The sequence below is a fragment of the Pyxicephalus adspersus genome, chromosome 9, assembly GCF_032062135.1.
Source record: "Pyxicephalus adspersus chromosome 9, UCB_Pads_2.0, whole genome shotgun sequence".
In the NCBI taxonomy this organism is placed as follows: Eukaryota; Metazoa; Chordata; class Amphibia; order Anura; family Pyxicephalidae; genus Pyxicephalus; species Pyxicephalus adspersus.
Window position 1 is genome coordinate 12,786,360 of NC_092866.1, and position 24,791 is coordinate 12,811,150.

The 24,791-nt window shown below is 40.0% G+C and overlaps 1 protein-coding gene across 5 annotated transcripts in view; it reads right to left on the reverse strand.

Annotated features, from left to right (window-relative positions):
• Positions 1–1,331: 1,331 nt before the first annotated feature.
• ACSF3 (acyl-CoA synthetase family member 3) overlaps positions 1,332–24,791 on the reverse strand; it is a 29,169-nt gene continuing 5,709 nt past the window's right edge. For 2 of the 5 annotated variants that reach the window (XM_072422632.1, XM_072422633.1), the window contains exons 4-10: positions 21,655–21,809; positions 20,431–20,573; positions 16,410–16,522; positions 12,300–12,426; positions 5,631–5,765; positions 5,444–5,555; positions 1,332–4,914 (exon numbers count right to left, since the gene is read on the reverse strand). In XM_072422632.1, the coding sequence (XP_072278733.1) occupies positions 4,767–4,914; positions 5,444–5,555; positions 5,631–5,765; positions 12,300–12,426; positions 16,410–16,522; positions 20,431–20,573; positions 21,655–21,809 (933 nt within the window). In that variant the 3' untranslated portion in view covers positions 1,332–4,766. Of the gene's footprint in view, positions 4,915–5,443; positions 5,556–5,630; positions 5,766–7,301; positions 7,781–8,628; positions 8,758–12,299; positions 12,427–16,409; positions 16,523–20,430; positions 20,574–21,654; positions 21,810–24,791 lie in introns of those variants that run through there. The other 3 variants (XR_011922251.1, XR_011922250.1, XM_072422634.1) reach the window with 3 other exon arrangements.

The window sequence follows — 24,791 nt, forward strand, 5'->3', positions numbered from 1 at the left end:
ACAGAAGGGGATATGGAATGGTGGGTGAGTAGTGAGGGTTTTAGGAGACAGAAGAAGACAGGTAGGCAAGTTTAAAAAGATGGGTTTTAAGTGCTGTTTTAAATTTGCAGAAAATAGGAGCAAGCCGAATGGGACGTGGTAAGACCATTCCAGAGAATCGGAGCAGAAAAGTCTTGGAGCCGTGCATCTGTAAATTTAGTGGTCTGTCGGCCCGAAAAGGTTGGCGACCACTGTTCTATCCTCAAAGTGCCACTTTTTAGATAACAATCTTGCACTTCAGATAAGTATGAGTAGTGTGTCTAACTTTTAAATCCTATTCAATAAACATTGCAGGGAGTTTTAATGTCAAGCATACAGTGCTATAACACATAAAATCTAATTAGAATTCATTTTACTGATGTCATACAATGTAACTGAAAACATTCACATTGGTTGGTATGCATACTGCACTTTTTTACTACGATATGCGTACTGCACACAATTTAATGTAGGGTGACATGAATATGAAAGACCCATCCCTATCACCCACACTTCCCATCACCCCTGAATCCTGATTCACCATCCAGAACTCCCCTGCTATTTCATTCTCCATTGCAAAATATTTATAAATGATATAAAGTACCCTTCTGTACCATGCAGGCACCAGCATCATCTAAGTGTTCATGCATCAATTACAATTACTAACCAGCGTGTTGTAGTCATCAAGTGCCTTGTATCACTCGGGCACTGTTTCTTCTTTTATTTTATCATCATCAGCCATTCAACTTTGGTGCTAAAGATTCCTATTGGTTAACATTATTATTAAACAGGATTTATATAGTGCCAACATATTATGTAGCGCTGTACATTAAACAGGGGTTGCAAATGACATACAGATATAGACAGTGACACAGGAGAAGGAGAAGGAGAAGGAGAAGGAGAGGAATTATAATTAACATAATTAGGAATTTCCAGTACCATATACTGCATATACCCATTGGGAATAAGAAGAATTCAACATGCAATTTTTATGCTTTTACTGTGTCCTTGGCATGTGTTTTACTGTACATCACATTTTATGGAGGACAAAGACCAGTCTGGATGGGGTGTATTTTGCAAAGCTATATATATATATATATATATATATATATATATGTATATATATATATTGCCCTACCATGATCTAAATTCTATTTAGTATATTACCATATGTAAATTGAAGATATAAAATGTATAGTTAGCAACTATGTTAATGCCTATATTTCTACATCTTACACTCACACATTACATTGTTCTGAGGAAAATGCAGCCCCACTGTATTTTATAAGTCAATATTAAGTTAGACAACAATACACAAGACACATTGATTGTTTCTATTATAAATGCTAAGAAACTGAAGTATAATGGCCAGCTACTTATGTACTGTAATATTACTCCGCACCTAAATATTGTATAATGCTATTATTGGCCCTCATGTAATATTAGTGCTTTGCAAGGAACTGTGGTATAATGGTTTACATGTTGTGAATAGGAGCAAAATTTCATAACATTGCTCTGCAGGTAATTGCTATACAATGCTCTGCATGTTATAAGAGTGCTCTGCATATAATGACACATGTCTGCTCAGCAAAGCCTAATACTATGTGCTATTCCATAATACAGCTCTGCGGATAATTCTGGTATTTTGCTCTGCACAGTACAATACTGCTCTGTGGGTAATTCATAAAACTAAATAAGTAACATTTTAAAGTGAATCTGCCATCCATTTAAAATTTCTGAAAATAAAAGTGCAGCTGACAGTTCTTGAAGTTACCTTGGTTTACTAGGGATTTTTCAATGTTGCTCTAAGTTTGATATTAAAGTACTGACTCTTGTGACTTTGGTCTAAGCCTTGTCCCTTATGCTAAACCCCATGATGACAGTGCCCTATTCATAATCTCAGTGGGCAGGGGGTCAACAAGTAGGCTTGGATTATCGTTGGGGTGTGAAAGCTTAGGCCTGAGGTCAAGGACTCTAGACACTAGAACTAGAAATTGAAACAAATCTGAAATAGTTCGAAAAACTATAACACTGTTCTTGAAATCTTTAGTATTCAGTTCTGAGACTTAAAGGTATTGCTCCATAGATATATTTTGGGTAAATTTTCAAAAACGGAAACAGTAATCAGAATAAACTTTTTTTAAAGTGGTTTTGTTTACAATGTATTGGAGGCAAAAACTGCAGAAAGTTAGTGTCTGATTTAGGAACACAAAGGGTATGTTACAAGTTCTCCCACTAATAATTATTAGCCACATTTAATTAAAAATGATTAATTAATAGAATGATAACCACATTGCCATATACGGTCATATAGGCTTCAATCATGTCATAAAGGAATTTGCATGTGTTCTTATAATCAGGTCTACTTATAGCCTGGATGGCCCCTTATCAGGAGATAGTGAAGTCTTCTAAAGCTGCGTACACACTTCCAATTTTTGTCGTTGGAAAGGATCTTTCACGATCCTTTCCAACGACAAGGGAGTGCACGATGCATGAACGGTGCTGTACATACAGCACCGTTCATGCTCTATGGAGAGGGGAGGGGGAGAGCGACGGAGCGGCACCCTGCTGCGCGCTCTCCCCTTCCCTTTCATTAGGATCGGCTGTCGTCCATCGTCCGTGGATCCGGCAGGTCGGTCGTCCGGACGATGGACGACACCGACTGTACACACGGCAGATTTTCGCCCGATAATTGGCCGATGCCGATTATCGGGCGATAAAAATCTGACGTGTGTACGTAGCTTAAGTCTCCCTCACAATCAGGAATGTGAAGCTATTATCCATTTCGAGAAGCAAAAATGCACAGTTATTCATTGCTCTTACTCAAAGCAATTTTGGTTCAGTCTTTAAAAAAATGTAGATATTTTTACTTTAAATGTGGTAAATGAGTCTAGCTCCACCTTGGCAAAGTATATGCAGCTTGACAGAGATTTCTTATATAATGTTGTTCATGTTCACTAAAGCCGCATACACACCTGCAATTATTGTCATTGGAAAGGATCTTTCACGATCCTTTCCAACCACAAAATACTGCAAGATGCATGAACGAGTGCTGTACATACAGCACCGTTTTGCTCTATGGAGAAGGAAGGGGGGGGGGGAACGATGGAGTGGCACCCTGGATCCCCAAGGACGATCATTCGGACGATGGACTACGGGCGCTGTACACACGCCAGATTCTCGTCTGATATCGACCCTTAGCCGATTATCGGGCGAGAACCATTGAACATGTGAGCGTAGCTTTAGCTACTAAGTGTACAGCGCCCGTCGTTCATCGCCCAAATATAACCACCCTGTAAATACAGGATTCAAAGCTTGCATAATATAAAGCCACTCTAGAGCCATGACTTTATCTTCACTTTTGCGTTCGTAAAAACATTTAAAGTGGACCTATCATCAAAATTTTTACTTTATTTAAAAAGGTAGACAACCTTTTTATGTAAAGCAAAATTTAAATTATTTTTTAGACCCTAAAAAAAAAGGTGGGGCCCCCCCCTTTCTGTCTTTACTGCCGTGACAGTAAAGACAGAATGAGAGCCCAGAGCCTCCCGGGATACCAATGTCATGCATCCTAGAAGGCTTCCTGCATGCTCAGTGAGATCAGCACTTTTTATTTACCAATTTTGGGCTGGCTAACATAGCCAGGAGAAGAAAGAAGACAGCGACACTGGGTGCTGTATGAAGTAAAATTACAGGATGGCGCGGGACCCAAATGTGGGCAGCTCCGGAGGGATCGGGGGCACTGCAGAAGTAAAGGTGTACAGTAGTTTAGGTTTAGTTCCTCTTTAACAGAGTTCAGTGGATCCTCAGTATTGTTTGGCAAAACAGCCAGCAAAAACCAGGATAAAATACTAGAACAATGTAAGTTCTCAGACAGACTGTATGTACAGCGCTCTTTCATGCGTTGTGCAGTCTTTTGTCATTGGAAAGGATCATGAAAGATCCTTTCCAACGACAATTATTGCACATGTGTACACAGCCTTATTTTGAAGTTCACTAATGAGGGCAGGTGTTCAGAGCAGAGACCTCAGATGTAGAGTAATGATGACCGGCAGATGACAAAGGATTAAGGCTTTTTGTTACACTTAAAAACAAATATGTCTTAAAGTAAAAATAGATAACACTTTTATTGTTGTCTATTTCTGTTTTAGGAATCAAAATGGAAAAATGAAATAATCATAAATTAAATAATGTATTTTTCCTTTACAGCATTGTAAAAATCAGATTCTTGTTCAGTTTCATTAATTGAGAGATAACACTAACTCATCTAATGAGCAAAAAGAAAAGTGCTAAAAACAAAGCTGATTCATTATTTTAGTGCCTATTAAAACTGCCCCAAAGGAGCGTACAATCTAATTTTTCTTCCACACTAATACAATCAAATAAAAGCACATTCTGAAACTTTCTAAGCCTCAGTGTGAGCCATCAAGGGTATCTGTATTGGGAATGCGTCAAATATGAGGTCGAGGGGGCAAGGCCAGGCTGTCAACCTAGAAAGTGGGTTAAAGCAGCAGCACCTAGGCAAGAGCCAGATTCAGGTACACAATAAAATTTGTGTCAAAAACATATTCCCCACATTTTATCTCTTTACCATGCTCTGTTGTGTGGCATATCTGCAATCAGTTTTATGGCATACAGAAGCCAACTGCACAGAGCAGGGCAGAACCCACCCCTGTGTCTGTGCAGTGACTAGTGCCCCTGAATACTAGGCTAATATGTTGTTTTCAAGGGTGTACATGAGTGTGTGTTCAGGCAGGTATATTCTGATTCCCCACTTCTTGCTTGAGATAGAACAGAGACAGCAGTTGCTTTTTATTGATTTTTCCCATCTGGTTTCGGGGAATTTCTTCCACTTGGATGAGCTCAGCAGGAATGCAGTACGGGGCCATGAATGCCCTAAATTAGAGAAGGGAGCCTGGCTTAGTTACATGCATCATCACATACATGCTGGTGTTTGTCAAGCTGGTGTATGGCACCCATAGCGTTACATAAAACCTAGTTCAAAATGAACAATTTAAAACTGAATTTTAATCTGCTTATATTATGCCCTCCTAGGTGCCACTTTCATCAACCCGCTAATGAAATTTATAAATAAAACCATATCGATTTAATGACAAATCATATCACTAGGATTCTGTGCTTCTCCATGCAATACAGGGAAATCATGAATGGTGGGAAGTACAGACAGTACTCTACAGTTTCATGAAAATATCAAAGTAACCTGCCTAATACTGCTTTCAAGAGCCCTCAGCTCTAAAGCAAGGAGAAGTCTTACACAATACCACCATTGTGCCCTGCATGAAAACCCCCATATCATTGACTATCGCCATCTTTCATGTATGGGCAGATTGGCATATAAATATAAGCTTTGCTGTAACTACAAAACTAAAGCTAACATAAAGAACTTTATTATTTTGGAACTTACCTTGCCCACTGCTTTAGTTCTGTCAAAGTAAGAGTATGCCCGTCTCGAAGCTTTACAATGGCTGACAAGCGTTGTCCCCAAGTGACATCCGGTGCTCCAATGACAGCCACATCTACATGTGAGGAAAGCATAAAACTGAACTCAAAAACTACATAGGTAGAAACATTTTTGTATGAAAGTTACAAACCTGTAATGCTTGGATGTGCCAAAAGGTGACGCTCCACTTCTAAAGCACTTATTTTGTACCCTCCGCTCTTTATGATGTCTACAGAGGTTCGGCCAAGGATCCAATATGATCCATCTTTATACATAGCGGTGTCCCCTTAAAAATGCACACAAGAGAAATAAAACAAATATTAGATTCACTTGGAAAATGTAAGTCTCTCCCATACATAAAACATTCATTCAGTCTGTAAAAGCATTAAACATTAACAATACACTGATCTTAATGCTAAACTCTAGGAGTAGAGGTGTGAGTACTTGAATCTATCCTGATATTAGCTTCTTGTAATCCCCTATGCAGAAAAATCCAAAGTGAAAGAAGTTGGGGAGAGTGAATGTGCCGACAGAAGGAGAGAGGAGAGTGATGACTATACATATATTATATGACTATACACTATAGATAGTGACCCACTGATTAGCTGCATCACAGAAAAGTGAAGGTACTCATACGGCTGTGGTTTAAATTGTTGAACTGTTTAAATCTCAGTACTGGATGAGACAAGAATACAACTCCTATGACACGCAATTAGCTCCCATATAAGTATTTCAAATGTGTATTTAGGTGTTTGGCAGAATTCTTGTTTGATAAGGCCCCTACCTTGTAATTGTCCTTTCAGTATGCAATTCCCTGGTTTTCCTATGGTATATTTACTGATAGAGTCAGGTATAGAACCCGGTAAAGGTACAAGTCCTACACTCCACCAAGCAATGCAAGCTTTAAAAGGAAGAGAGCACCCCCTCTCCTTTCTTGCCATTTCTGTATTTCCTCTGGGCACTTGTCCAAATCCCAAAAATATACTGGTACGTGGCTTCCCTTCTTATGTCCTATTTGTAGTGACTTGCGCAAACTTCTTCCATGGAATATCCACTTTCCTCATAGTTGTTCAAATGTTTCATTTTGCTCTGTTTCAGATCTACAGGCACCAAACCTTTACACATCCAATTCACACTTGCAGTATTTATATTTGGCTAATATTGGCTGTGTTTTGCACAGTTGCAGTACCAAACCACCCTATTGGTACCTATCTCTGGCTGCCCCAGTTACATCTTTTTGTACCATAAATAATCCAACTACATCTTTCTCTTGATAACCCATTTACCAATATTTGACCTTCCTATCTCCAATATTTGACTTTCACTATTCTAATTTCACTCATATCCAGCCATGTAGCAGATCCATGTATACTCATGTTAAGTTGTCTCATAAACCAGGCTTTACCACTGTGTCAGACTACACCAGCTGTACTATTCACTTTTAAATGTAGGCTTAGGCAATCCACTCAAAGGCCATCCAACAGTTCCTGATTCCAGTCATCGATGTGACCCTTCCTGTACCATTTACCCCCAAATAAAGTTGTACAGGTCACTGGCACCATGGTCATGTTCCATGGCTATTCCATTTCTCAGGCTGCTCGTCTCAGAACAGCCTGACCCTTGCTGTGCCATGTATAGCGGTCCCAAACTATCCTATTCACACCTATCTATTCCATTTAACCATAATCCAGTTATTTGTCTGACCTGGCTATGTCTGGCCTATCCACCCACCTCAGGTTGTTCCAGACATATCCATCTCTTTGGGCTGTTTACAGTTATCATTCTTGTCTGCCTTGTAATAAACACAGCTGTCTGTCCTAACCTGTAAAAAGCATTGAGATAATCTATGCCCAGCCTGTACGCCAATGTCTCCGAGGTAGTAAACACAACAGCGCTCCCCTGGGTGGATGGGAGGGGGTCTTGGGATGAATTAAGAGCTGTACACATCATCTGCTTCCCGGAGTAGTCCGACTTGGGATGCGGCGGTTGGTACGGGTTGGAAAAAAACAGCTTTTAAACACTTCTCTGGCACTGACAAGAAATGACAAAAGAAGATATAAAAATCGAGTGGCCTATTGTTGACCATAGTAACCCAAAATATTCCAGGTGCTATTTTCTATTGCAAACTGGAAAATGAACAAGAAGGATCCAATTGGCTTTGGTACCACACTGGTAGAATTAGAGAAAGAGAGGCCATCTGTAAGAAACTGAACCTCCACTCCTAAAACTAACATAGATGTAAAATGCATGCCGTGGAGATCTCCTCCCTCTTCAGAAATTCCCTTGTGATGTAAAATGGGCCTGTAAATAAAAAGAGTTATAATAACCTTACCCCATTTTCTGCACATGAGAAAAGGCAAGAATGATGTAATATTCCATCTAGCTAGATCCAGAGAAATACAGAACAACCAAAATTTTCCAAAAAGATGCTCTTGAAATGGATTGTGAGATATTGCTTGCTCTGTATTCTTCAGAGAGTTTAGTTCTAATATTTACTGGTACAATTTGCACCTACTAAAATTAAGTATTTTGTAAAACGGAAGAGGACCCTTGCACTTTGAGCGAACCTTGCATATTACTTCAAGGTCCATGTTAAATTGTGAGCTGTTGAAATGTCAGTTCTGTGTCCAGCTGTAGGGCCTCCAACATACAGTGGCCTTAGATCTGAAGGAGCCCATAGCAGATCTGTCCAAACAGCCCTGGATGAGGATAAAACTGTCAATTGAAAATGTATATAGTTGTATTTCTTATAGTCCTGGCAGCACCTTTGTTAAACAACAGCTTTCTGAGTGCCTGTTTTCAACATTGAGCTCAGACAAAAGTAAAAAGCCTTCCAGTCTTATACACAGCCTGTTACATCTGCTCTGTCAGAATGAGAATACGAGTAAATAATACAAAATCAAATGGGTGTAAAGGAAAGTAGGGAGAACTGGTTAACTACAGACCTGGATGAAATTGAAGCCCTGAATGGGTAAAACCAGGCAACCTTTTCATCCTGAGGGTTACAGTGGAAAATATATTTTTTATTTTACTATCCCTACTTGCACCAAATAACTTCTTCTGAGCCCAGGCTATCATGAACACACCCACTTGGAGGGCATTATGACACATACCGGGCTCATAATGTACCTAGACTGAGCAGAACTCACATGCGTAGGAGGAGGGACTGCTGGACTGCTGTCACTGGCTAAGAGAAAGGACCCATTGCAGCGCTGGACTAGTCTGACGAATGCAGAAAAAAATAAGCATGGGCTGTTTCATTTCTGATTGGCATGTACCTGTAATAGACAATTACAATATACCATGAGCAGTTTTCGGCAATTAAAGCAAACTGATCAGCCAACATCATCTTGTAGGTTTAAACAGAAATTTGCTTTTAATAAAGTCCATGCTAACCAGGCAGAATTTAAAATGATTTTTTATTGCAGGTAGTGATAGTTATTTTTATTTTTATGATATTCAAAATGAATGGCCAGATGCCATAGATTTATTCCTCTTGCACTGCATCTAGAAATATATTAGAATCGGGCCCATGACCTGCCTTACTTCTCAGCGGGAAGCTGAATCGTCTTTGACAGTGCCTCTTGTATGTGCGTGTGGCATCCCCGAAATCCCCCTCCCTCTTCCAAACATAAGGAGCCGCATCAATAGTCCTCCATCTGCTCACATACATCACGCTCTTCATTTCAGTTTATTAGCCGGAATAAATCATAAATATTTCATTGTACATCAGCACGGCCAGCGGGGGGAGCCGAGTCATCCATCTCACGCCTGCTCCCGTCCTGCCACCCGCCAATAACCCTTCCACTCTATTAAACAAGATTGATACAGTAGTGGAATCTGTTCGCACAGGGACTCAGGGGGGTGAAGAGGCTCGGGGGACCCCAGGCAGGCCAGAGCTGCACAGGAATCCACTAGGCACAATGCAGAATTACAGATGCACACAGCACGCTTTTTCCTGTTGGTTAGTTAAAGTAAGTGAACACGGCGGAGCACAAGTGGAGGCAAATACAATAATGCAGTACACAGGAAAAAAATAAAGCTTTGTAAAAATAGTCAGATCAATAATGTACTTTACTGAGAAACTAGGGTGGAAAAAGTTTTCTTTTTATAATGCTGGGGCTTGTTTACAGGAAAAAAAAAACCCTCCACTGTTTGTTGATCAACCTTTTCATACCTATCTGTATCCTACCTATATATTTTTCTACCTAAATACTCCGTCTGTCTGTCTATCTATCTATCTATTTTATTTGCATCTATTGATACTTCAGTTTTCATTATTTGAAGAAATGTCTATTTTATGTACTACTGCACAGGGGTTAGTTTATGTGGATTTTTGGGATGTAACTAGTACTTAGCTGGGTCCTTTGAAGATTTTAAGTTTTCCAATGGAGGGAGCAATAAGTGTAATTTCTCTGTGAAGTGTTGAAACAGGATATCAGCCAACTGTTGTCAATGGGTCAGCTGACTCATTGGACCTGATTTATTAAAGCTCCCCAAAGCTGGAAAGGATACACTTTCATCGGTGAAGCTGGGTGATCCAGCAAACCTGGAATGGATTTCTTAAAAGTCAATTGCTATTTGTTAATGTGAATTGTTGTGTGAATTGGGGTGGGTTTTACTTGCAAAAAGTGGTAATCCTGAGTCAAACGCGGGGCCGCTTTAGGCTAAGAAAAACCCCACTTACCTACCTTTGCTCCGTTGTCGTCCCCTGTCGTCCTTCTGATCTCCCCGCAATTCCTGGGGACACCTCTTCTCCCTCTGATCTCCAGGCACAAAGTGAAGAGCCGAGATCCACAGGGTTTCCCGGGACGTCGGTGCGGGCGCCAGTTTGAAGAGCTTTAATAAATCAGGCCCACTGATGTTCATTGTGAGAATGAGCAGTAGAGCACTGATATTTGGTGGCACTGCAACATAGAAAACAGAGCTTGTATACAAAACAGAAGGCAGCAAAAAGGATTTCTACACTTTGTTACTGTTTCTGTAAACAGCAGAGAGCTACCTTAAGCACAAAATACTAAAGATAAACCTTGGCTCTTCTTGCAGCTTCCAGTCGTGGATCTAATGTATGAATTAAAGTAGTCAGCTTCTAGAAGTCTACAGGGCCAACTCCTGCAACTGAAATATTATATAGTTACTACTACAATATTCTCTGATGTTTTTCTAATGATGGCCATAAGCATAACCATAAGCATGCCTCTCCACTTTTGTAAAGTTTTTTTATATATATATGGGGGAACTTGACTGTCTTGTTCCCAAATAACCCAACACTTGGGAAATTCCTGCCTAACTCACATGCACATTCAGTGTTCAGCATACATCAGGGAACAGCTCACAAAAGTTGATGTCATACTGATTCCTCTGTAAGTGTTGTTTCCTCTTTGTGAAAAACCAACAAAGAGAATTGAGAATGAGTGAATGTTCCAACAGGAACCATCTGATGGAATCTCAACACAGGTCTTCTGAAGTTCTCTGTTGCAAATCCCTGTACCTTGTGCCAAGACTAGACAGATCCCAGGAGCCTGGTGATCAATCAACCCAACAAACTACAGATGCCAGTTAGTCCTTTTATTATTATAAATAGAAGACAATGCTTACTGGCTCCAAGACTCGACTAACTCTTGAATCCTGTACACAGTGAAAGTGTACCCCCAAACACTGCACATGTGTACAAAAATCCATTATGATCATGTGCTTGAAATAAGGTGATGGACAAAGCTATCATATGAAGAGAGTTCACTATGTTTACTATACAGCCAGAAAACATATTATAAATAATAACTTGGGGAACATATGGGATGGTTATTATGTACATGGCAGGTATGCTCCTATTGGATATCAGATTGTTTGACTGAAACTAAAGTAGAAAATCTGTAGCAACCCTTACTGCTCCCTCCAGCAGGGTCACTTTTGCAACAACCTTATATACCGATTTATTTTTGCACAAGCCAAATGAGTTTATAGCTAGTTAATTTAAATACAATTAATGTACAAAAAGGCTTAACAGTGGTTGTCTCCCAGGTTTAGGTTCTGGTCCCCTCGGGTGTCTGGGGGGCTTGAGGGCTGTGGTTATCCAGGCTTGAGGGCTGTAGTCTCGAAGGATTAGGGGTGGTCATCCCCAGGCTTAGAGGTGGGATTGTCCCACATGCTTAAGGGCGGTGATCCCCAAGCTTAAGGTTCGGTTCCCCCCAGGGGACTTTAGGGATGTGGTACACCAGGCCTGAGGGCTGCAGTCCCGCAGGCTTAAGGGCAGTTGCCCTCCAGGCCTAAGACCCTTGGTCCTCAGGCTTAAGGAAGGTCTTCCCCAATGCTTAAGGGCGGTGATCCCCAAGCTTAAGGTCTGGTTGCCACCAGAGACCAGAGTGCTTGAGGGTGATTGTACTCTAGGATTGAGGGCTGGATTTTATCTATGTATGTTCTAAATTATACATTCCTACATGACTATAATAAGCATATATTATTTCTGTTCATCGAATCCTGAGGTTTACATAGCCATCAGAGGAAGTCTGGTGAAATGATTTTTCTCTAGTTTTGACAGACAGCTTGGTCACCTCTCTACCCACAACTTTTGACAGGACAATGAATAAGCACAGAAGACCGATAAAGTCCTCTCTCCTCCCATCAGCATAGTTCTTTTCAGCACATATACCATGCAGCACTGCAGTCCTGTCCCTCTTTGTTTCTGAGGATATGAGGAGTCTAATATAAAGTGTAGATAAATGTACATAGAAAGAAAATGAATGTCCAGCCCAAAAACAAATCCTTCATCTTTTTTGTCCCTACTAACCTGACTTTTTGTTCCTTGCTTGGCATGTCTTACCTGTTTTGAACCAGCCATCGTGGGTAAACGCCTCTCTTGTTTCCTTCTCCTTATTCCAGTATTCCTTGAACACAGCTGGCCCACGTACCTGCAATTCCCCTTCTTTGTCCTGCAATTCCGAAGAGACCTAAAAAAAAAAAAGCCTCAGATAAGCTTACATAAGAACTGTCCCCCACACCTGGGCACTCCCCTAGCATAAACAGACATACACACTCACTATGTACAGCTGGTGGTGACTTTGTGTGCTTTCTAAAGTTTTGGTAACGCTCCCACATCTTTAGGAAAACATCTGCTGTGTGCAGCATCTGCCAGTTGGGAGTCTTGGCACAGGCTAGCGCCAGTTGGCAGAAATAGAAGGGAGAGGGTTGTGAGGGGGAATCAGCAGAAAAAAAAGGCGTGAAAACAATAACCTAAACTTACATCCTGTATCTCTGAGCAGGATGGTGCACCCAGATTACAGCCGAAATCCTGTCTAATAGAAACCTGGCCTGTTTTGGTCATTTTATAATGAGGAACTGCTACTTTTTTATTTCCAATTACCTTTTATGATCTCTTTTTCCTGGGTTGAAGGAGAAGCTAAATGTAATCCATTTCCTGACATGAAAATGCCTTCCATTACACAATAGTGAAGAATATCTGATGCTACTGTTGAATTCTGGGAACAAAGTTTTTTTTTGTGGGTCAGACCTGTTAAGCCATAAGGTCTGCTTGGTTATATATTCTTCCACAAATGTCTAACCGCTGGAGACATTTCCCCTGCCCCATCAAGATATCAGAAAGTGCAGCTTTTCTGAAATTACAAAATGTTAGGTGGCTTATTCTATGCAAAGTGGATCTCCAGCCTGCTATTTCCTCTTCCAAACTTTAAGCCCCACATAAATATATTACAAAAAAAGAATGCTCTATACACACCTATAATTCCTACAAAAAGCCTTTAGGTCAGTCCAGTCACAGATCCATGCTCTTGTTCTCTCTTGGTGGCAATGGAAGGTACTTTACCATGGATGGAATGATTCTCATGTAATATTGAGCCTGATTTATTAAATCTCTCCAAGGCTGGAGAGGATACACTTTCATCAATGAAGCTGGGTGATCCAGCAAACCTGGAATGGATCTGGTCCAGGATTCAAAACATTTGCTAGCATATCTATTCCAGGTTTTCTGGATCACCCAGCTTTAATGATGAACGTGTATCTGCTCCAGCCTTGAAGAGCTTTAATAAATGAGGCCCAATGAGTAAGTACCGAAGCACTGTGACTACCGCATCGAAAAATGCTTTTTTATTTTTAAAGGTGGAAGGTGGCATATAAAAAGGCAAATGTAAGTGTGTGACAACCAACCACTGATCTGTCTTTAGTTAACAGTAATCTATTTACTGTGGGTTACTCCACTTTGCACATACCCTTAGTGGTTAATTATATAGTCAAACCAGTAAAGTGGATTCATTTTTTTTTAACCTTGCATCCATGAATATTGATTTTTAGTGAAATTTTATTTCCAAATTAATGTTGCAATATTTCTGCCGGGAGAGGAAAAAAACTCAACAAGTTGTGATGGTGTCATTTTACTTACAGCCATCTGTTGAAAGAATAAATACAATCAGAAGCCAATCATGTTCCCTGCTGAGCCTAACATGCCTTTCGGAAGTATAAGAAATGTCTATGGTAAGAAAGAGAAACAAATTGCCAAAGAATCATCTTGCCAACCATGATAACCTCAGCTGAACCCTTGCTGTTTGCATACTGGGGTGTGTTGTTTTCTTTAAATTCTCACTTACAATATTGAAGAATAAAAAAATCAGTTCTGCCGAAAACCAACTTTTATTTGTAGAACAGGGCATGTTTTCACTAATGTCTAGGAATCCCAAGAGTTAGGCTACATACACAAGTCAGATGATTATCACTTCGGATCAGAATCTGACATGTATACAGCGCTCATCCGAAGTTCTGATTTAAATCAGGGGTTGGAATTTGTTAGGTAGGATATCTGGAGTTCTGATTTACAGCCTAATTCTACATTTTCTGGGTGTTAGGGTACATACATACGTCAGATGATTCTTGTCCGATAATCGTCTCAGGCCTAATATCTGACGAGAATCTGGAATGTGTACCTTCCTAGCGGATCCATGAATGACGAATGGCTGCAAAACAAGTGAAGGGGAAAAAGCACAGCAGGGTGCCGCTTGCTCATTCTTCCTGTCACCTCTCCATAGAGTAGAAAAGCGCTGTATGTACAGCACTCGTTTATGCATCTTTCAGTCTTTTGTCGCTGGAAAGGATCGTGAAAGGTCCTCTCCAACAAAAAAAGTCTAACGTGTGTACGCAGCCTAAGTGCGACTTTCTGTTTTCAGCTTATTCTCAGATAAGATTCACTGTCATTAAATTAAGTGAGTTTTTCATATGCTGTGGGACAGCATCAAGGTGCACAATGCTTTTTTACCATCTAACCTCCTCCTGGTGTATTTTCTATATAGGAACATATAAGGCCTGTCCCTTAGTTAGAAAGCAATAACCTTCCTATTGTAACCTTGTAAGGAAAATCAGTTATTGCAAGTTCTTGTTCTCTTCTGTTTCTTGTAATTGCTTTGTGTTTTCCTAAATATTGTCTGTATTTGTCACTGTGACATTTATGTTGTTTATCAGCTCTGTTTTATTCACCCATATGTGTAGCTTTATATCTGTAAAGCACCACAGAATATGATGGAGCTGTCTGTCAAGGTCACTGGTATCAGATACAACAAAAAACTTAAAGAATTATAATGTGAGCTCTTTTGCCAGAATCTTTGTCCACTTCGCTTCCACATCTTCAACCATCTGATTGGTTTTCATGCGTGCAAACAAAGTATTACATCATATTATGGACAGAATAGACAGACTAAGTCTCTTCTGCAACAAAACACACCCTGTCTGCATTTTTTTAATTTCTTGGTAAAGTTCCAAGGGGCACAAATAAGACTCTGGCAAGAATTGAAACCCTTTCTAAATCTATCCAAAAGTTAAAGCACAACTGCCATATTTAGCCTTGTGCCCTGATTAACTCTTGAATGTGCCGTCTGTCACTTGTAATACCCTGCTTGACTTTTAAAATTCTTTGTAGAAATCTAAAGGATTGTTTAGCTATAGGTGTAGTTGTTGTCAATTGGACATGGAACTATGCAGAGAATATATGGAATGTGGGCCAATAGGTGAGTATGAATTAAAGCCAAACGCCAGGTATATACAAAAGATCCAAACTAATGCAGGTCTTTTTATTAATAAACTAATAATAAATGTAGTTTTTAAAGACAATCAGTGTATGTATCTGAATTTATTTGGTATAAGTATCTTGCAATCATAGTAAACTAGTGTTTAGACTAAATAGCACAGCAGTTGTGCTGTACCACTCCTGTGTTAACAAGAAGCATGTGGATAGAAGGATAGAACTGTGTGACTGAGAGATGAATTCATTAGTCTGTAGATTTGCATTGCACAGGCTGGGAAAGAGGAGACCTGAAAATGTATGGGGAGTTTACACAGGGTATTTTTTTGGCCATTGAACTGCTCTGTATATGCCTGAACTAACACTAGTTAGCCCTGGTGGCAATTGCTTACCAAACTCAAGGGTTAACCTCTTACCCACCTCTCCACCCTAATTAATGGTGTTTACCTAAATATTATTATGATTTAATATTATTAAACAGGATTTATATAGCGCCAACATATTATGCAGCGCTGGACATACAAATGGGGTTGCAAATGACAGACGAATACAAACAGTGACACAAGATGAGAGGACCCTGCCCCGAAGAGCTTACAATACAGGAGGTGGGGGAAGTAACATACAATAGGAGGGGCAGACTAAGTTCAGGTCCCCTGCCCTGCTAGACAGGGCTTTACAAAGTATTAGAGTTGTGTGAATATTGAAAGTGGATAGACAGAAATACCATTTCTTCATAGAAAACCAAAAATATGTGGATTATTTTAACTATGTTATTGTCTGTTTGCCTGGAGTTCAGCCTTTCAAAAGCATCTACACCATTAATTCCACCAAAATCCTTTAATTTATGTGTGTATTGTCTATGGGCCAGCAACATGTCAGGCCGGTAGTTTAACAATGTTCCCTGCCACATACCTTGGTTCCATCAACATCTCCTTCAGCAAGGACAGTGTAGGACACGCCATGTTTTTGAGCCACCTCAGTGGCGATCCGGACTTGTACCCCAGGTAAGGGGTTACCCACTGATCCTGAAAGACAGATGAGAACATATATGTGACCATGCTGTTTAACCTGGTAAGCATGGCTGCAACAATAAGTCATAATCATGATGTATATTTATTTCTGCCTTATAGGTATATCTGTGATTGCTCTGAAAATATTACAAACATTTATCTACAGAAATAAAATTGTTGCAAAGTATATAAATCGGTTTCCTTTGCTTTTACTGAGAGGTACATTTGTCAATTGTTGCAAAGTATATAAATCGGTTTCCTTTTCTTTTACTGAGAGGTACACTTGTCAAATTGTCTGCCATGTACAAGATTTGAAATATATATTAAAAAAGTTCTAGGGTCTGGTTAAAAAAACAATTACAGTAAAGGAAGCTGAGGGAGAAGTAGGACTAACCAATCACATTTCTGCATCTTTATTCTAGAACATTAGCTAACCACATGATATGCAATTTTTTGATTGACCAGCCATTCATTCTCAACCAGTTTTCTATGGAACCCCCCAGTGGTTGATAAAAGCAGTGGTCTCCAACCTTTTCGAACCTACGGACCACTAAATGCACAGACTTCGAACCACACATGCACGGGGAGTTGTGTGTCACTCAAAGGGGAAGAAAATCCCTCTATATGACATCATAATATATCCCTCTTATGACATCATAATGCAAGAACACAACCAGCCCACCTCCCTGAGCCTACAATCTGTACGGGGGACCACCAGTTGGCGACCACGGGATTAGAGGTTTTTTGAGCTTTGGCTGGTTGACCTCCCATGTGATAGTGAATTTAATTTTTATGGCTAATGCACCAAGTTCTTTTTTTTTGTGGCCAATCCACCAAAGTCACCAAAAGATTTTGCTATCTAAACCAATGTAAGGTGTATTTTATTTCTATTGACCTCCTATGGTTTTAGTAGGGGTTCCCCAAGACCCAAAAATTATTTCAGGGGATATAAAAATGTAAAGAAGGGCAAAACTAGACAACTGATTAGTCAATCAAACAATTTATTATGGGGTCTTTTCATGACACTCTGTTTGTAACCTATATTGGCCTTTCTATACGAAAAGCCCAGCAATGTGAACTCAATTGTTGACAGCTACAAGTCCAAACGGGTCCGAATCTGGTAGGAGTGCGCGTGTCTCTCCTATAACTTATATAATGTCCTGCCATTCAGACTATTAAAATACAAGACATTTAGAATACAGCAGTAAACAACTCTGCAGGTTTACCACCTGCAGGATGCAAGTGGTAAATGCAAAACACTCATATGCAATATTGTTATTATTGCATACTTTTTTTATAGCACCAACATATTACACAGTGCTGTACAAAGTCCATAGTCATGTTACTTGCTGTCCCTCAAAGGGGCTCACAATCTAATGTCCCTACCATAGTCATATGTCTTTATTGCAGCCTAAGGACAATTTGGGAAGAAGCCAATTAACCCAACTGCATGTTTTTGGAATGTGGGAGGAAAACAGAACACCCAGAGAATATATCATATAACTGTGACTAAAAGGAAAGTTACATGTTAATGCATTTTACTCTTGCAAATAATCCTTAAAAATATGTAGAAAGCATGAATGTAATTTTGGCTTATATTGTATTGGCTGATTCTAATAGGTTACAAATTATTTTTTAATAGATAGGCTAACAAGCATTCAGGCAGGGCCAGGAGGTTATATGGTGGTTGCCAAGGGTCCTCCATAGGGGCATTTATGAAAGAAAGGAGTTTAATTAGGGAAACAGATGCATGTGTGAACATTATACAGCAGTCATTTACATTAACAATTCTCTATATGACGGACACCATGGCATATAAATATGCAGTACTAAAAACTATCAGTGAAAACCTGACACCTATACTCTTGGTAAACCGAACAGCAGTATGCCCTTGCAGAAAGCCTCCCACCCCCACTTTTGCACTGAGGCTCATGGTAAAAGCAGAGCTGTGTAATTGAGGATGCTGCATGTGCTGGGCTCAGGGGGGTCCACATGCTGCTGTGTGTGGAGGGGCCCTAGGAGAATTGAGACAGGCCAGTGATAAGACACACTGTGATCCGCCTGTCACAATGCACCAGGTCCCTGCTGGAGCAGCCATTAGCCAACTGTGATCTAAACCTCCAATTAAAGCCCTGATTAGACCCGGAGAGGCGTGAGCTGCCGATGAATAATTCATAATTCTGTGCGTGAACAGAGAGAGAAACTCAGGCAAAGGCAGCAGAGTTAACTCATTCAGCACTTTATTCGCCACTGTATAAACAGCCAAAGATGGTATTTTAACCTCTGTCTTCCAAAGAGACTGTAAATGCTGGCCATATTTGTATCAATCCCATTCTTACATAAAATGGGAATTTCAACCTTTTGCTTAAATGTAGCAAATATTGGCTATATGTGAATACGGTTTTGATTGTTTCCCAACTTTTTCCAAATGTTATGAAGTTGCAGATGAAAGAATCCTAGGTGGGTTAGAAATTAGGATTGTTTTCATGGAGATCAGATAGTATATGGATCAATCAACTACAAAATGTAATAAATATTAAAGCTGAACTACAGGCAAACGTGAAAACACAATTCCAATAAGTAACCCTCACCCCATTTTTAATTTTTCATTCCACACACCCTAAATACTAAAGCCTGATACTCTGACTGGCCATGTGACATCTTCATGTCTAGTCCCCCCTATTCTTATTTCATTTTTTTAACTTACTTACCTTAGGTTCATCATTGCACTGTGTGTGTAGACTGCTATTGTAAATTTTCTCTTCTAGGGACAAGTCTATTTCACCCTGAACTCAAAGGAAGTGGGTGAATGACAGTGAGGATCATTCAACTTCAGTGAGAAATAGTGCTGCACCTTGAGGCAGGTGAATCTTCCGGGAACAGTGCTGGAGAAGAGGTGACCATTGCAGCCAAAGCACTCTAGAGAAATGCTAAAAATAAAAGCCTAAGGCTATGTACACACGTTCAATAACTGGCGTTGGAAAGGATCTTTCAAAATCCTTCCCAATGACAAAAGACTGAACGATGTGTGAATGAGTGCTGTACATACAGCGCCATGGAGGAGGGACAACGACGGAACGGCACCCCACTGCTATTTTTCCCCTTCACTTTCATTACAATTGTTCGTTGTTCCTCCTTAGTGGATCTTCCAGGACAGCACACATGCCAGATTCTTGTCGGATATCAGCCCTGATTATCGGATGAGAATCATCTGACGTGTGTACGTACCTTAACACCCAGAAAATGTAGAGTTGGGCTTTAAATCAGAACTCCAGATACCTTACCTAACAAATTCCAACCCCTGATTCCCCAATATATTTTTCCAATCCCCGTTCCCCAAAAAGTACCTTCTTTTCAGCAGTATTCTTGCAGGTTTCCAGTACTCTTTCAGGCTTTCCTCCTGGACTACGTGATGATGCTACATACACCCCCCTCCAGACACTGCAGCTCACAGTGGGAAGGTTTCAGCAACAGAGAAACTACTGTCAATCCATAAAGCAGTGGATAGGACTAGGTGTGTCCTGGTGCTGATTAACAAGCTTGTAAATCAGCAACGATGGTGTAAATAGACATGTTCCCTACAACTTTTTCTCCGCACTAGTGCAAGTAAGCACATCCTACATGAGGGTGGCAACTCTGCTCTGCATTTATTAGCATTGCAGCATTATTGCCATCCTAGGAATTTGCATTAGATGGGCTTCACTGAAGGATCAACAGGTAATTGTGGGACTGTGTAGGGGGAACTAAGAATAATCTGTAGGTACAGATGTTCTAATATTTATATGCTGCATGACATTTTATTAACAACGTTTATAGTTCTACATTGATTACCAAGCAGTTTAATAGGAAGTTTCAATAGTCTACAAGTAAAGTATAACACTCTGTATAATACAGATCCAACACTACACAGAAGAAAGCAGTACCTGGCACTCGTTCATTTAGTGGGTTGGTTAAAGCCATGCCAATTTCCGTCATGCCATATCTCTCCAGAAGTGTGTGACCAGTCATCTCCCGCCATCGCTCCAGAATTGGCACAGGCAAAGCAGAGGAACCAGATACCATTAATCTGATGGGAAGAAATCAGTTATGCAAGTCCATTGCTTCTTAAATAGTCTTTTAGGGGAAACTATAGTACTTTTTGCCAATTTTATATAAAATGCTTACATCAAACATGCACAGACTTTACTAGAAAAGAGAGTCAGTCCCTCCTCTGAGTCAATCAGTATGTATGTACTTAATTTAGGATTTTGCTATAAGGGCCAGGAATTATATTGCTGCAATAAACCAGATATATGAGACCCCTGACTCGCATTTGCCACCTGCTGGCTGCAAAGGAGAAAATATTAAATAGTAATAGGCAATTTTATTTTGACTTTATTCTGATAGATTTTATATTTGTTAACATGGAATTGGGAATTCTTTCTGGTAGCAATAAGCATACAGAATCTATTTGGAGTACATTGCTTGAATATACCAACTGACACCATTTTATGCCTTCCAAGACATAGAAAGCAAGGCTGTCTTTGCTTTCCAGTTTCTTTGCTCCAGTGAGATGTGGGGATAAGGTTCTATACTCAAGATGAAACGGCCAATGTTCACCTCTCCATGAGTTATCAACTACTTCAATAATATAGGTTAGGTTGCACAACTGCACCTTTTAAACCCCCCCCCCACCATTCCGGTGCTCAAGTGTACAACGGAGGCTCTAAGTTAAAGAAAGACACAGACTGGGTTCAACAAAGGACCTGGCAGTGTCCGAAGAGGCTGCAAAGACTGTCAGTGCAGCTTGAATAAAGTATCAGAGATAGGTAAAAATATAAGGTTCTTTTTCCAGCATATTGGCTATGTGAATACATTTACTAGCAAGGTTTTATTTTGGTAGACATTGGGTGGGTGGTGACAGGGTCACTTTAAACTTAAATTCAGCTGTAATGCAGGCTGGATTTGACCACTACTTGGACACTTGTTTTCTGGACAAACCATGAATAATGGGTTCCATAATATCAGCCCAAGGCATTGCATATATAACTAATACTAAGGAGGAAACTTAGTCAACTTTTTTTATACTTGGAGATAATTGCAGTTCTTTCTTTATGCTATGTACACTAAGTGACTGGCCATTCTGGTTTACAACAGAGCTGTCATACCTGATTTTCTCCTGGCATACTGCTCGTACAAAGTCTTTATTGTGTGGGCTATATAAATGGCGATCATAGTATTCAATCAGTTTACTGTAGATGGTAGGAACAGCCATGAAAACATTGATAGAAGGAATGTCTCTGCTAAGAAAATGTTCCCAAACCTAAATGGAGGACAAAAAGGGTCAATACAGTTCCAATCATTGCAGGCTAGTAAAAAATGATTATATAGCTATAAAACTACATAGATATACAATGAAATGTTTATTAAATATCAATTTTAATGTTCGAGAAAACACAAAATCAAGCAAGGCATTTTCTTAGAACAATTATGTTGATTGGTATCAATTAAAATTAGTACCTTTAGATCTGAATTTTACAAATGTAAAACCCAATTGTGTAAGTCTGCATCTACACACAAAACCTGTGCTCTTCATGCCTTTTAGTATTCTTTTGCAGACTGGGATCCTACAACTGCCTAAAACCTACATCGTGTTGATGCAAATCCTGCCTCATGTACACCCATGGTTTCCACTGTAATGTAGGCATGATGGGAATGTAGTCTGGCATCTATTACTGTTTTTTGGATGTCACATCATCACATCTGATAGACTCTCCCACTGGCTGAATTTGGAAATGAGAGGAAAAGTAGTGTACAAACATATTCAGCCCATAAAACAACTTCTGTTCACCACTTTTTTGTTTTGTACAGTTTTGGGATTGATTGGGTGTTAAGAAACAAATGAAAGCAGTCAGTGTGCTACTAATATTATTTAGGGAATGCTGCAAATCTGCAAACCTTAGCATGTTCCCTGGAATTACATTAAAGCTGTACTCCAGGCATACAGGAACATATATGAAAGTTTCAAATGCCAAAGGATTTGTATTCCTGTAAATCCAAACGTTTAGAAGCCAGTGGTTGTCTGATATGAAGTCTTTGCTGTGGTATCAATATTTTGTATCTGTATTCATCCACTGGCTGGATTAGTAATTTTACCTGGCCTAAAGATGGACTCCAGCCATAAAGATAAATACAGTACACAAATAAAAAATATATATTTCCTCCTACCAACATGTTCTTTGTCAGTATATTTGCATACTACACACTTGAGATATCAAGTCAACTTCAGTTACTTACACTGGCTGAATAAAAAAAAATAAAGTTAATGGCCTATTACTGAATACAGAGCTGCATTTATTTGTGTCTTTTGCATCTGCCTGGGGTTCAACTTTAATGATTTTGAGTAATTATGCAGCTGCATTCATTGCTATTTTTCTCTCTGCCTAGAGTACAGCCCTAAGCCATCTCTAGACATCAGACAACTTCTGGCCAATCTGGCTGTTTGCTACTAGACTGGGGAATGCTGACATGTTTTTTTTAGGCTGCGTCCAACCCCAACCATACAAAACTTTCCCCGCTATAGCTTTCTCAGGTGAAAAGTTGATCAGGTAGCTTTGGTTTTTCCCAACTGAGCACATCTGTTTTCCCTTGATGGGTATTGCCAGGGATGACTACTAAGGACAGGCATTCACATTCCCCAGAGCAAACATGGATGGGTATATTGCTACCTTTAGTTGGAAAGAATGCTCAGGGGTGAAATTCCTGTCTGTATTTACCTATACAGTCACTAAAATAACTTTTCACACTGCAATAATGCCTTTAAATGTGTACTGATTGAAAACTTAATTTTCTGGCTATAAAGGGAGCAAAGGCTGGAAAAGACGACTAGCCGAAGTCACATGGTTTCATCTGTGTCACCTGTAGGGATATGGGCAAATGCATACACTTACTAAGCCTGCCTACTGCATTCAGAAGACTTTCTACTACCTCCCTCCATCCCCTTTCCCACTCAGCTGATGTATGTGATTTCTAACAGGGCCTGACAGGCCTCCCCATTCCAGCACTGTGCCATGAGCAGAAGCCTTCACAGGGAAAAGGAGCGCGGACTGATTAAAGGTGAATCTCTCACAGCCTCAGCGCACGAACGCCCTTAGTGGTCTTGTTCTCCAGGCTTTATGTTCCCATGAGCTGTTTAGTTTCCTCTCTGCCCCCCACCGCAGCCATCTTCTCAAGCCGCTGCGCCAGAACAATTCTCTCCAAACACTGCAAATATTAACGTGCTTTACTGCAGCTGAGAGAGACATCAAAACCACCGAGCAGTCCCTTCAAAGCAGCTGGGCAACAGAACTGAGTGAAGAAAATCTATCAGCTGTATTGAGACATTAAATATTGGTCGTTGTGCAGGTCAAGTGTAATCTGAGCATTTAACTGGTAAGATGATAGAAACTTAACTAGAAGTGTCAAAGGAAGTCTAAGCTATCCTGTTGGTGATGCTTTAGTTTTGAAGAGTGTAATATGAAAGACCATTTCAAAAAACACTACCTGCTTCTGTACTGAACACATTATACTGTATGTCGGCAAAATATTCATGCAATACTTCCACACTATAGATAAACCAGGATTCCTCCCGAGTTTGCTAGGGGTTCCTTGAGCAATGAGCAGTTTGTACCTCTCAGGTCAGTTTAGGTGACACCAATGGTCTTTTTGGCTAGCTGTAAGGGTGACATTATTTGACCACCCACATTGACCACCAAACTAAAATACTGTGAGCTGTGATTATAGATAATATAACAAGGGTTTCTTGATACCTGAAAGTTATTTCAGGGGTTCCCCCCAGGTTTAAAAAAAAATAGAGAAAGGCTACTATAAATTAATGATATGCTATATGACCAAATGACTGTGGAAACCTGGCCATTAAACCTATATGAGCTCCCATTACAAACCATGAGCAATATGTGGCTAAAACATCCTCCACTCTTCTGGAACTACAATTTACAAGATTTTGAGGAGTGTCAGTAGGAATTTGCCATTCATTTGTATCTCAATCATGTTCAGTAGGGTTGATACCAGAGCTCTGTGCAGGACACCAAACTCATCAAACCATGTCTTTATAGATATGTGTTCAGGGTCACGTTGGAACAGAAAACACTTGCCACAGTTGCCTGTAATGTTTTTGCATGCTGCAACATTATCAACACCTTTCACTTGCAATAATTTGGGGGGATGTTCACATTTGGACACATCTCACTAGTTCTTGGATGAAATGGCCAGACATACATAAACAACTGGACTCCCAAAGTGTCAT